This window comes from Callithrix jacchus, chromosome 3 (genome assembly GCF_049354715.1).
Source record: "Callithrix jacchus isolate 240 chromosome 3, calJac240_pri, whole genome shotgun sequence".
NCBI lineage: Eukaryota > Metazoa > Chordata > Mammalia > Primates > Cebidae > Callithrix > Callithrix jacchus.
In genome coordinates, this window is record NC_133504.1 from 69,617,707 (window position 1) to 69,631,789 (window position 14,083).

Consider the following 14,083-nt stretch of genomic DNA (forward strand, 5'->3'; position numbering starts at 1 on the left):
AATGTAAAATTAAAAATCCAGAATCCATTTCTTATTTGGAAGAAAAGTATGCTTTAATATTTATAATATAAGATTATTTTAAACTAGAACTCATTAAACTCATTAAACTCATTATAGCAATTAACATACTTTTTGGGTCCATTCTTCTCAATCCTATATACCTTCATGTTTATCCCTTAACAACTATTCTCTTGAGTCTCCAAATAATAACCATTTTTTTCTTGACAGTAAAAGTATGAATTTAATTTAAAAATTGTGTAAATTAGATTTCCTGGCATTCACTAAAATTATTACAAAAATGACTATCTCATGAGTGTGTAGGTACAGTATCTAGAGGAAAAAGGTCAAACTACAAATAGCAATATTATCATATTGGGTTTCCCTTATTTGAAGATAGGTTTGTTATCCTGGGAATATAAAGCTTACCTTAACTCCTGCACTTCCATTAGGCATCTTCTGCAGTTCATAGGGAAGCCTGATCCTTTCTGTCTGCACAATGGGATCATCAAATGACCGCCCATGAAGCTTTTTGAAGCCATGAATTGTATTTCTTACATTTGTGACTATCTGTTGGCAGTAAACACTTGTATTTATCAGTTACCCACTAAATGCAAAATAAAATACATCCCAATAGTTGACAACAACCAACTTCCTTTATCCTACATATCCAAGTTTAGGATTACACATAATCATTCATTTTTTTCTGGTTTGCAACTGATGGTAAAGTCGTACAATGTGAATGTACACATCTTAACACTTGCCTTCCAAATTCTCCACCTTTTCTGGGAATGTCAGATTCAAAATTAATGTCTTCAGAAGAGAAAGAACAAACTTTTAAAACGTTTTAAGTAATAAATAGCTACAACTCATCTTTTTGGTTTTCCTCAATGCTTTTGCTCTAGTGAATTAGTACAGGTTGAGCTTTCCAAATCCAAAAATCTGAAATCTAAATACTTCAATGAGGATTTCCTTTGCGGATCTTGTTAGCACTTAAAAACTTTCAGGTTTTGGATTTCAGGATTTGTGATGGTCCACCTGCATCATGCAAATATTCCAAAATTTGAAAAAATATGAAATCTGAGTATTTCTGGTCCCAAGCACTTCTTACAAGGGCTATGCAACCTGTATCTTTGATTGCTCATTTATTTCCACTTGCATTTCTGTGTTTTAACTTAAACTGGTTTTTTATTGTCTAGTTTTTCTTTTCCTATCCATATCTAATTCTTTGTGAAAATCTTCGTGTACTAGTTAGTACTTTGCTTCCACTGCTGAGGATCACTCCTAGGCTAGTAAATTAAAATGCCTTCTATGTAGCATAGTGCTAAGTGAAAGTGTCCTAATTTGTATATGGCTTACGTTTTTGCAAAACAATTTTTTCTTTAACTAGGATATGTAACTCAAATTACAGGATATTACTGAGATCCAGTTGCTGAACTCCTAGTGACCTTTAAAGCCAAATAGACCTTGATCTTCAATTATGAAATGAAAACTATAGGGATGCTGAATTACTATGCTGTTCTCTTTAGCTCCATAGGAGAAATGACTTTATAGGTTCCTTTTAGAGACTCTGATTATCTATGATTACACTTAGAAAGTCAGCCAGCATATGAGATATAAGACCCAGATATATATAAAATGCAGTAAGTAATTGTTAAGGGTTTTTGGTTCATGGAAGTAATCAAAGTCCAAAGAAAATGAATCCATAACATGAAATGTTAAAAGTAAATGTTCTAATCATAAGCATTTCAAAATCCTAAAAATATAAATACTTCAACAAATTCTATGTAAATTAGTTGTAGCCACGTTGAGTTACTCTGGAAATTAGTTCTTTTACTTTTTTCCCACCCTATTTTACAAAGATGTTACTTACGTGTCATTGAAATGTATGTTCTAGATAGAATATCCCTCATTATTCCCTAGATTGTTCTAGATAGAATATCCCTCATTATTCCCTAGATGGTCACTTGAGGGACCATTCAGGGAAAAACTGATGTCACATGATAGCACACCCTAACTTCACAACTAAAAAAATATTAAAAAATAAAATAAAATTCAACATTTTACTACCCAAAACAAATTATATCTAAAAAAAAAAATACAAAGATGTTAGGACCTTTCCTATTTTCCTCACTCTCTTATTCACTCTTACCAACATAACATTGGAACTTAGTTATGAATATTCAGTTAATTCTTTCTGTAAGTCAAAACATACACATTAACAATTTACCTGGCTCTTTGCTGCATTTCCAATGGCTCGGGTTCTTGATCCCAATGATATACAGGCCCTAAACCAGAAAAATAAAGAGTTTGTTCCATGGTGCTTTTATATTATTGTGCTATTATTTTGCTTCTCCTTATACAAAAATGAATTTAAAAGGAGTAATATAACCATATATTCTTTTAAAATAGGCTATGGAAATAAAAAATTTATTTTATAGCTTCTCTATATAATAAAATGGTGGTCAAAATAAATGTTACACTTTAAACAAATGTCCTAATAGCTGGCAATACAATATTAATCTCTAAAATTGATTTTTAAATTATATTGATCTATGAACCATTAAAAGAAAACCCACCTGTGTCAACAAATGGATATTCAGGGAAGTTAAACAGTTAAAAAGATCACTTAGTCAATTAACAGGCTGCTTAAATTCAAATCCTGGATTTGCCACTTAATTTTCTGGAATTACATAACCATTATGTGCTTTGGCTTCTTGTCTGGAACAGTGATAATAACTGCTCATACAGTTATGTAAGAATTAAGAGAATGGATAGAGGTAAATGCTTTTAACAATAATTGGCATATAGTAAACATTGTGTAAATTATTGCATTTTAACTACCACATTAAAATGTAATAGAATAGAATAATAATATAGAGCAGGCACAGAATAATATCTTCATCAAAATACCATTTCATGTTACGGTTCAAGAAAATGTTTCTGCGATTTCATTTATAAAGACAGAAAACTATATTCAATTCAACAAATATTTTATAGGCACTCCGTGTATACAAGCCACAATACCTGTCCTTGGAGAATGTATAGTCAATTGAAAAAAAATCAATAGACTATATAGGATTGTGAATAATAGTAGCAAAGAAGAGAATACTCGCTTCTGGATAACAGAGGCAACTTCTTGAATCAAGACTTGAAAGGAGAGAAAACATTTAATATCTATTTGTCTTACGGAAAAAGACATTCCTGATATATAGGTATATACTCTGTTCTCCATATAGTAGCCAAAGTGATCCACTTAAAAACTAAGATCATGAAACTCTGATGTTCTCTGATCATGAAATAATCCTCCACTGGTGCCCTATCTCACAAAATAAAAGTTTGGGTCCTGTAACAGCCAATAAAGCCCTTCATGGTCTGGTCCTTAGCTGTTCTATTCTGCAAATTCAATCTAGGCACACTGGTCTCCTTGCTATTTCTAGAATATCCCAAGCACCCTTTTGCTTGAAGGCCTTTGAAAATGCTGTTCTTTCTTTCTGAAGTGTTCAGAAAATACATCCGTATGGCTGGTGCTCTCACTTCTTTCAGTTCTCTGCTCAAATGTCAGCTTATTGGAAATATCTATCCTCACCATCCAATAAAAACAACATTCCTGATCCTCCCCAAAACACACCTCATACTGTTTACTCAATTTTATTTTTCTCCATAGTATGTATCATCATCTGATACAATTCATTTAGTAACTGTATTTCCACACCAGAAGCCAGAATGTGAATTCCATGAGGGCAACGTAACACGTATCACTTCCTTGATCTGCAGTATCTAGTATGGCAGCCACTAGCCATGTGGGGCTAGTACAAGTTAAATTAACTAGAATATTCAGTTTCTCAGGACTACTCACATTTCAGGTGCTTAATAGCCACATGTAGCTAGCAGATATACAAATAACAATATACACAGAACAAATACACAAGACAAATTTCTACTGGATAGCACTAGCCTAGATATTCTACCCTAGATCTTTTTCTAGGACACAAAAAAGGTACTTAATGAGTGGAATGATGGTTCCTAAGGGTAATGCTTATTTGAGGACTAGAAGAGTATAATTTGGACTCAGCCAGGGTGAAAACGAAAAGAATACAACTTGACTAGTTTCATAGGATAATTTGAAAAGACAGTATCAAGGCCAGATTATATAGGGTCTCAGGTGCCAGATTTGAATCTTAACATTTATTCAGTAGGTAATGAGGATTCATTAAAGGTTTCTGAATAATGGAGAAGACCCTGCATACTAATATATAATACAAACTGGAGAGGCAATATTCCAGAGCAGTGCCTTCCAAAGGCTGAACAAAACACTGTTCTGCTACGGACTACTGGATTTTCAGGGAAAACAAACAGTTAAAAACTTCAGTCAATTTAACAGATATTTGTTAATAATTACTATATGCCTGGCACATTGTTAGTTGCTAGAAATATAATAAAGAAAAAGACATGGTTTTGGCCCTCTGAATCTCACAATGCTATAGACTCATACAAAAGAAAGTAAACTATGTGCTATAACATATAACAGCAGGTGAACATGGTGCTATAAAAGTTTGTAACAAGGAATTAACTAGAGGGAGAGGATCAGGAAAGGCTTACCCAAGGAAATAAGACTAAGGAAGAATAAATGATGACAGTATAGAAGTGGTAAAGAGTTTGTTGGAGTTCATATTGACTACAGTGTTAATTGATGAGAGGATAGCAAAAAGTTAGCAGTAATTTATATTAGGATGGTGACAGCTGAGACAAGAAGAAAAAAGAGTTATTTAGGAGGAAACTCAAAGGACTGGGTGACACACTAGATCTTTACCATCCCATACAGTAGCCACTAGCCACCAGCCATACGTGGTTATTATGCACATGAAATGTGGCTAGTCTGAATTGAGATGTGCTTACATAAAGTATAAAATTAACTCTAGATCATGGGTTTCCAACCCTTTGAATGCAAGGATGTTTTTGCTTGTCTGTGATGGCAGATAGCACAAAAATTATGCCTGGACCTTTTCTTCAGCACATCAGTTATCTTTAGTGTTAAGTGTATTTTATGTGTGGCCCAAGACAATTCTATGGGGCTCAGGGAAGCCAAATGGTTGGACATCTGTGCTCTAGATTCTGAAAATTTAATACCAAAAAAGTGAAATACTTCAATTTAAAAACATTGATTATACATTAAGATAAAACTTTGGATATGCTGAATTAAACAGTAAAATTAGTCTCACTTGCTTCATTTTGCCTTTTTAATATAAATATTAGAATTTTTTTTTAAGACAGGGTCTTGCTTTGTCACCCAGACTGGAGTGTAGTGGCCAGATCTTGGCTCACTGCAGCCTTGGCCTGCAGGACTCAAGCAATCCTCCTATCTTAGCTTCCTGAGCAGCTGGGACTATTGGCTAATCTTTAAAAGTTTTTGTAGAGATGGGGTTTCACCATGTTGCCCAGGCTAGTCTCAAACTCCTAGGCTCAAGTGATCCACCTGCCTTGGTTGGCCTCCCAAAGTGCTGGGATTACAGGTGTGAGCCACTGTACCTGGCTCTATTAAGGCATTTAAAATTACCTATGTAGCTCACATGCTTTTGTTGGACAGTGTTGAACTAGACAGTAGGAAGAGGCAAGTGACAAGAATAATCTCTAGGTTTCTAGTTTGCATTAGAGGGTCAGTGATGATGGCACTCAATTAGACACAAAATGTTCTAAGATAGGTTTGAGGATAGGACAGTCGAACTCTATTTTGAACATGTTAGTTTGAGGTATCTTTGAGGCGTCCAGGCAAACACATATGTAGAACTGAAATGTTAAAAGTGACAGTCAGATTAAAGAGGAAATGGAAGTTACTGTTCTTTAGTTGTGATTTGGTGAAAAACAGGAAAATAAGGGTATCGCAGGAATCATGGCTTAAATGACATCTTCACAACTCTTATAAATAACTCCCTGATTCAACATATTCTCTGCCAGAGTAAAAATTTACATATCCAATATTGTAATGTGTGAATGGTTGGCATTCCATCCTAAAACTCATATATTAGAGAAATCACAGGTTTGCCATTTCTCAGCCTACCTTATGTCCCATCTTGCTCCCAACTCCATTATGTGGACACACTTCCAAATACTTCTAATTTTTCAACAGTAAGCTATCATCACTTTGACTACACTGAAAATCTTATTCATAGGTTGATTCTCAAAAGTTTAATTTTTATTGGAACAGTAGAGCCAAATAAGATTCAGATTCAATTATCATTAAGCATTAGGTTCCTTGAAATATGTTTCATACATATATCACTTCACAAAGGCTAAACAGTTACCATTATCAGACATTCTCTGAAGTTAAAAGAAGACAACTTGTAAAGTTAAAAAATCTGTCATTTAACCAGGTTTGGAAACACCCAGTTTCAAAGACATAGAAATCCCACTTCAAAAAGGCACTTCTTCAAACTCCTTCGATTTTCTTTCAAAAAGATTCCAGGAAGTTACAACCATTAAATAAAAAAAATACCTGCCAAGTGTTTTCAGAAAAATCCAAATAAATTACACCTATTTGCTCTCAAAACTTTTACATTAGTTACAACAAGGGAACTAGACACATAACAACACAGCTTAGGCTGATGCAAGAGTTTTCACAGAAAAAGATACAGTTTATCCAAGGGTATACAGAATAATCTATATTATACTTTGTATTATTTCAACTACTATATTTAGAAATGTCATTTTATGGCTAGAAAAAAGGAGAGTTTTCAAAGCAGCTTATATCTATAATACCCACCTGCTCTTGCTATTGTGCGATAATCTCACATTATCAGAAAATACCACAAAATTCTAAACAAAAAAGATTTCTAATATCCTATGTTCCTTTTAGTAGGAGAGGGCATAAAAATCGATGACAAGATGTTACTTTAAGAAAGCTGTATTTGTATTTTCCCCTTAAAATTTAGAATTTTCTTCCTCTCTCAAAAAGCTTTTTTTTATAAGGCCAAGAATAATTATGTTGGAGAAAATACATACTACCAGAAGAGATTTGTTGCCTAAGAGCTCAGCACACTCTATATTTGTTTGCTCCTTATCAATCTCCATGAAGCTTTAAAAAAGCCCCCTTCTTTCCCTTGCTAGTTCCATAAAATCACAGTTACTATCTTTAGCCTCTGATATCAGCGTAATCCACAGGTTTAGATCAAGGGCTGAGCAACTAGTTTCAACTATCTTTGCCAAAATGTCTACAGAGCAGGATTTCTCTACCTTGGCAATACTGACATCTTAGCCCAGATAATTCTTCGTTGGGACACTGGGGCTGTACTGTGTGCACTGTATGATATTAGGAGTATTCCTAGCATCCAACCCTCTCTTTTAACCTTAGTTGTAACATACCCCCAAATATTTCAGATTCTGTCAGTTAACCATTCAGAGGCAAAATCACCTCTAGTTGAGAACCTCTCTCCTAGACCATCATTTCCCAAATAGTGTTCTATGAAATGTAATTCCTCAGTTGTTCAAATAAGCTTGAGAAAAGCATCACTTTCTTGGAGAATTTCAATGCTTATGAACAAATTAAGGGATCTAAAAAGTTCTGTGGTAAAGAAAACATTGTGGATATTGTTTTTCAAATTATTTGGAAAAAGTGTTGTCCTAGAAGGTGAAGGGGGAAGAACGTTTTCAAAAAAACTCACTGTTGGCAATTTTCTTTCTAGCTTGCTACTTAAAAATATAAGACTTCCAGGCAGATATGATTTAGTAATAACAAAGCTTTCAACTTTTCATTATGGACAAAGAATTAAACACTTAACAACATATAAACAATAATAATTTAAGAGTTTTCAAATGGTTAGTAAATGTAATTCATAAATTAGCTTGAAGCCATTAGTAGAAACCACACAAATATTTACATAGGTAGACAATATTTTAAAAGCTGATTAGGTATACTAACTACATTAAATTTGATATATCTATTAAATTTATTAGATATATTATTTGAAAAACTCATATTACCTACAATTCACTTGGTTCAAACACAAATATCAATGCAAAACAATGTTAAAATTCTTTTGATTATAATTGCTTAGAAGTTTGCAAACTACCACCACCTGCAACCTATTTTTGTAAATAACCTTTTATCAGAACACAACTATACTCACTAATTTGTAATGACCACCTATTAAAAGACTATCAGTAGTAAGTTAAAACTTTTTTTTCAGTGCTTAAGTCAGTGAGTTCAATGGTAAACATTCTGAAATAATATAAATCACCTGACTTTTCACTCATCTCAGCAAATTTAAATAACAAAGGTGTTCACTGAATTTTTATGTCACTAGCAAAATATTAACTTGAAATGTCCATAACAATCTATCAATGGGATACTATACAGTTGGCAAAAAGAATGAGGTAAATTAGAGCCATAGTTTGAGAAGATGCCCAAAATATTTAAAGGTGAAAAGAAAGCAATTCGCAAATTTTGTACATTCTGCTTTTGTTATTTTATCAGTGTTGTTTTATAATTTTTTTAAAAATCCATTATGTACATACAATCATATCCTAGTATAGCTAGAAACATAAACTTTAGGACGTGGTTAGGAAGGGGGGAAGGGGGAGACTTACTTTGTGTAATTCTTCAGCGTTTAAAATATTTTAAATAAAATATAAGCTCAAACAGCAAAACATATCAAACCAACTCATGTAGTAAAAAGAATATTTAACAAAAAAAGGTGAAAGGTTCCTCTTCATCCCAAACTGCCATCACCAGAAAATGGCCATCTATTATAGTCACAGTTAACCCCTGGAGTTTAGCATTTTCCATGTGCTGTTGTTTTTAACACACAAAAGTAAGGGATTTTTACTTTGTGCATTTAAGAGGGTAGCTCACTCATCTGAAACAGTGTTTAAACAGTATTTTCTCCTATTTCCAGATTATTCATACACTTGTAAAGAAATAGGAAAAAAAATATAGAAAACCAGAAAACTGAGTATTGAAGAATCATACAAAATTTTGATGATAAAACAACATACCTAACAAAAATCTTGGAATAGTTTCATTTAAAGAAAATCCATATTCCCTATTATGAAGTGTTCATTACAGACTATAAATTAAAAGCACCTCCTCCATAATTCTACCTCCAAGAAGTATCTATCCATTATTAAGTTTATTGTCTTCCACACTACTTTTTCTGTATGTTTACACTGATATTTGTTGTGTATATATTTTTTATGAATTTTAAAAACAAAGTAAGATTTTTAAATGTCCTTAACATAACTTAAAAAGAATTACTGGCTAGGCACGTTGGTTCACACCTATAGTCCCAGCACTTTGGGAAGCCAAGACAAGAGGATGGCTTCAGGCCAGGAGTTAGAGACTAGCCTAGGCAGTATGGCAAGACCTTGTCTCTATTGGAAAAAAATAAAATTAGTGGGGCATGGTGGCATGCACCTGTAGTCCCAGCTACTTGGGAAGCTGAGGTGGGAGGATCTTTCGAGCCCAGGAACTCAAGGTTGCAGAGAGCTATGATTGTACCACTAGATTCCAGTCTGAGTGACAGACCAAGATCCTGTGTAAAACACTTTTTAAGAATTATTTTAAAAAGTTTTAAAACAAGGTAGTATTTCTTAGAAACTAGCTAAAATTTTACATTTATTGATGGTAGAGCAAGATGCTTTCCTGTACAATAACTGCTCAACCAGGTAATTAATTTGTCCCTTTCATCATAAACCTAGTTATGCATATGCCATCCTTACAACAATGGATACTGGAAAGACATTTGGGTTCTAGGGTCAGAGAGGCCTGAAACAGAATCCAATTAACGGTTTTACTAATTCTTGGCCAAGTTATTTAACTTTGCTTTAGGCTCCTTATGGAAAAAAAGATAGCTAGTATGACCAAACGCAAACAATTGTGGTATGTATCTAGTATGACCAAACTCATACAATTGTGATATGTATGTAGTATGATCAAACTCATACAATTGTGATATGTATGACAATGCTTGCTTGGCATACAGTAATCACTATTATGAACAGTTACAGTTGACCATATGCTTTAATTTGATATTTAATGAGGATTCTTGGCTATCATTTTTTCCCCATGTGTGAAACTAATCATCTCGGTATACTTAAGCCTGGGATGGAAATTCTAATCCCTACATCCATACTTAAGTGAATACAGACATGAACCTGTCCTTTAAAAATATGCACTTAGTAATTCCACTTCTAGGAATTTACTTGAAGGATCAAAAATTTAATTACAAAGGTAGTTATTGCAACACTGTTTACAAAGTATCATAAACAACCTGAATGTCTAATACGCTATGGTTTAAATTATCATGAATATATAAACACTGAAACTGACAGTATAGAAATATACATGCTTTACATAGAAAAAGGTTACTAAACAGGTCAGGCATGCGGTGGCTCACGCCTGTAATCCCAGCACTTTCGGAGGCTGAGGCAGGTGGATCACCTGAGGTCAGGTGTTCGAGACCAGCCTGGACAACATGGTGAAACCCTGTCTCTACTAAAAATACAACAATTGGCTGGGTGTAGTGGCGGGTGCTTGTAATCCCAACTACTTGGGAAGGTGAGGCATGAGAACTGCTTGAACCCAGGAGGCGGAGGTTGCAGTGAGCTGAAATCATACCACTGAACTCCAGCCTGGGCGAAAAGAGCAAGACTCCATCTTAAAAAAAAAAAGAAAGAAACAAGTTACTAAACATAATGTGTTTCCCCTTCCCTTTGAAAACACGCACAGAAAACCATCTGGAGGAATTACAATTTTTAATTTCATCTTTTAATGTGTCAGTATTTTATATAATGTGCATATACACTATTATGTAATAATTTTTAAATAAGAAAATGTTCAGAAAAATTATTTTGTCTCTTCTATTTATGCATGTTAATTTCTCTCTCCCTTTTCAACTTATACAGGAGATGAGAGGCCAGTACAAAGATTACAACTTTACAGAAGATGAATCTGAATGAATAGGTTAAATCACTTGCCTTTCGTCCCCTTAATTGTAGGCCAAAACTTGGTTCATTAAACTGTCCTCCTAGGTTTTTATGGGATCTTCCCACCCATAAGTAATCAAATATGTTAATGAAATAAATGTAAAAATGTATGGATGCTGAAACCAACTAAATTGAACATTTCTTTCCTCTTTTCATAGGATCCTTTTATAATGTATTCACATCTTAGAAATATGTCATACTACCTTGATGTAAGCAATTGTAATATGAAAGACATTTTATTTGCAAAGCTAGTTTATGTGTGTTATTAAATACTGTGGTGTATTAGAAAAGTTAAAGGTTGTCTAATAATGACAGGTATTCAACACAGCCTTTCCAGGCCTCGGGACATTTATCCCCAGGCCTGGAAAGGCTGTTTTTCAACAATTGGACACACAAAGTAATACACAGTGTAAGGGCACTGGACTACCATGAAGTACTTTTGTTGAGAAACAACAAAGGATACATTTCTGAGGTAAATGACAGTGCCCAGCCATGTAGAGAAGAGTTGCTGATGCAAGCTAAATGAGAATATCCTTTCACTTTAAGAACTTTCTAGTTTAGATTAGGCTGATTAAATCTAGGTACTACTATTGGCTTTGTAGCACACAAATCAGAAATATCACATTACCTCTCATCCACACAGAATCAACCAGTATGCCTAAGTACATTAACAAAGAGACTTCTAGAAGATTCTAGAAGCCCACTTTTTAAAGAACTTTCTAAGTCTGGCCGGCCAGGCTCTTTAAAGAGTCACAGGCTCACTCACTACTATAGAGATTTCTCAGCCTGAAAATGTAGCTCTATCTTACTTACTGTTCTGGTTTCTGATCTTTTAGGATATGGCTTTAAGGACTAAAAGAATGTCCACCCTACCTCTCAGTTTTTTCTCTATAGGTTGAGTCACTGAAGCCAAAGATTGCTCCCACTATTAACCCCTACTCTGCTGAAGATGGAGAGTGGAATTTCTGGTCCTTTTCCGACAAAAGCCAGTATTTCTTGTGGCTTAATACAAAACCTTGTAGATACGAATTCATCGACTTCAGTTACTGTTTTGGCCTCCCACTGTGCATAAAAGCCAGAAGCAATTGTAAAAGTGGAAGAGTTCAAACAGTATTGAGGATTACCTTACCTATGCCCATATATTGAAAATATAAACGTCCAAAACGTTTAAAATTTCAATACGAGAAATGTGTATATCTAAAAAAAAAAAAAAATGGTATTAAACCTAGAATTTTCTTTGTAAGAAATCAAAGCATAGACTGCTTCAGGTAAGCTACTATTCAACATCTCTTTGCTATATTTTAAATCTGTCCATAGAATAATAAATGAGGCATTTATTTAAAGACCACTGGACACTGATCTTGTTTTAGTATAGTTGAGATACTACATTTTGGACCATTCAGAACAGTCATATTAATATGTTTTACCTTCCTGTAAAAAGTAATATAGCTTTTATATAGTTGGTTTCCTCACAAAATTACCAGTAACAGCAACCTATAAGCAGCAGCTAGTTTTTCATATTTCAGAATTACTTAATTATATTCTTTGCAACAAACTTCCCAGACCAGAGAAACAACGTAACATGTGGAAACATGTTTCCATGACATAACGCCGCTCCGCCTAACCCTTTCATCAAGTGTTCGTAATAGAATCACTTCACAATCATGTTTATACGGGACAGCTGCCCCCGACTCCAACAATTCACTCTGCAGAAACACCCGTTTGGACCGACCCAACCTCGCCGCATTCCAGCAACTGACGTAGTTACCAATGCACAGGCCAGTGACTTCCATCCGAGGCTCTCCCTATCAATGCACCATTGACCTGGCTCTGGAAACCCGCTCCATTACCTCCAGTTCTTAAGGGCACCAGGTTTTGTAAAACCCCACATGCCTCACTGAGCATCCCTCGGAAAGAAAAACAAAATGGCTTTGGGGGCCAGATGAACCTGCAATTCATCTCTGACTTGCGCAGCCTAAGCTAGCTTTTGACTTTTCTGAGAGCAAGCTGTCTGTCACCAGAGGGACGGGGAAAGGTGGGAGGGCAGGATGAAGAACTCTCGCGGGGCTGCTTGCCCGCGGCCGATAATCCCACGCAAACCTCATTAGAGGCAACCGCAGATCTTTCTCGATGTTCAGGACGCCAGGGCTGTCCCACAGCAACCCCCCTCTCGCAAGCAAAAGAGGTCGGGGGTCAGCGGCGCGAGGAGGCAGGGGGCGTGTGTGGGTACAGAAAAGAAAGCTGCGCAAACTTGTGCTGTCCCTCGTCCTGTCCCTCGTCCTTGAAAGAAAAGCAGCTTTGCGGGGCGAGGAAGTCCGACCGCCGCGCGGCGGTCTCTAGGCACCGCGGTTGACTGGCTGCACCTGTCATCTAGGGGTTCGGGGCACATCAGCGGAAAATTCCAGGAAGCCAGCAGACAGGACAAACGTAAGGGCGGGATGGAAAACCGTTTCTTAGGGTTGACGTGATGCTCAGTAGAGGCACTTACGGGGTACACCTGTCACTGTACTCATTGGCGATGGTCTCGATGCCGCCACTCCTTGCGACAGCGATGTAGCAGTTGAGAAAGCCGAGGTCAATGCCAACCACAGACATCCCGCCGCGTGATATTCGGGCTGCTGGTGCCGAACCCTTCGGTACGGGAACCGCGTCCTCTTCTGAACTATTGCTGCTGGATTTGCGACTCCTACGAGAAGCAAAGTAGAGGGGACCCCAAGTCGCGAAGCGGAAAATCTAGGGCAGGGAGTCGAAAACCCGCGGAATGAGCAGAGGCCGCTGCCCAGCTTCCCGCCGGTCGGATCTCTCCCTACTGCGGTTCGGCCGCCTCCGACCGGCAGTTACTAGGACCTGCGCCTGCGCGCTCGGCCGCCGGGGAGGCGCGCGAGCCTCCGCTCCGCGTCCGAACCTGCTCGCGGCCCGGACTTCGGCCGCTTCCGTCAACACTCGGGCAACGTCTGCTCGAGTAGCTGCGGGTTCGAGAAAGATCTGGAAAATGGAGGCTGCTGAGCCACCTCCGGGCGGGAGAAGGGGGAAGGCGGGGCGGGGAGGATCGGGGAAAGGAGGAGGGGAGTCAGCGTCGCTTCGCGTGCCCTCGCGTGGCATCAGG

General features: G+C 36.6%; 1 protein-coding gene across 2 annotated transcripts in view; it reads right to left on the reverse strand.

The window, feature by feature from the left end:
* HSPA4L (heat shock protein family A (Hsp70) member 4 like) overlaps positions 1–13,788 on the reverse strand; it is a 56,529-nt gene extending 42,741 nt beyond the window's left edge. Inside the window, exons 1-3 of one of the 2 annotated variants that reach the window (XM_002745370.6) lie at positions 13,466–13,788; positions 2,228–2,285; positions 427–567 (exon numbers count right to left, since the gene is read on the reverse strand). In XM_002745370.6, the coding sequence (XP_002745416.1) occupies positions 427–567; positions 2,228–2,285; positions 13,466–13,572 (306 nt within the window). In that variant the 5' untranslated portion in view covers positions 13,573–13,788. Of the gene's footprint in view, positions 1–426; positions 568–2,227; positions 2,286–12,745 lie in introns of both variants that reach the window. The other variant, XM_035292980.3, reaches the window with a different exon arrangement.
* Between the last annotated feature and the right edge of the window lie 295 nt (positions 13,789–14,083).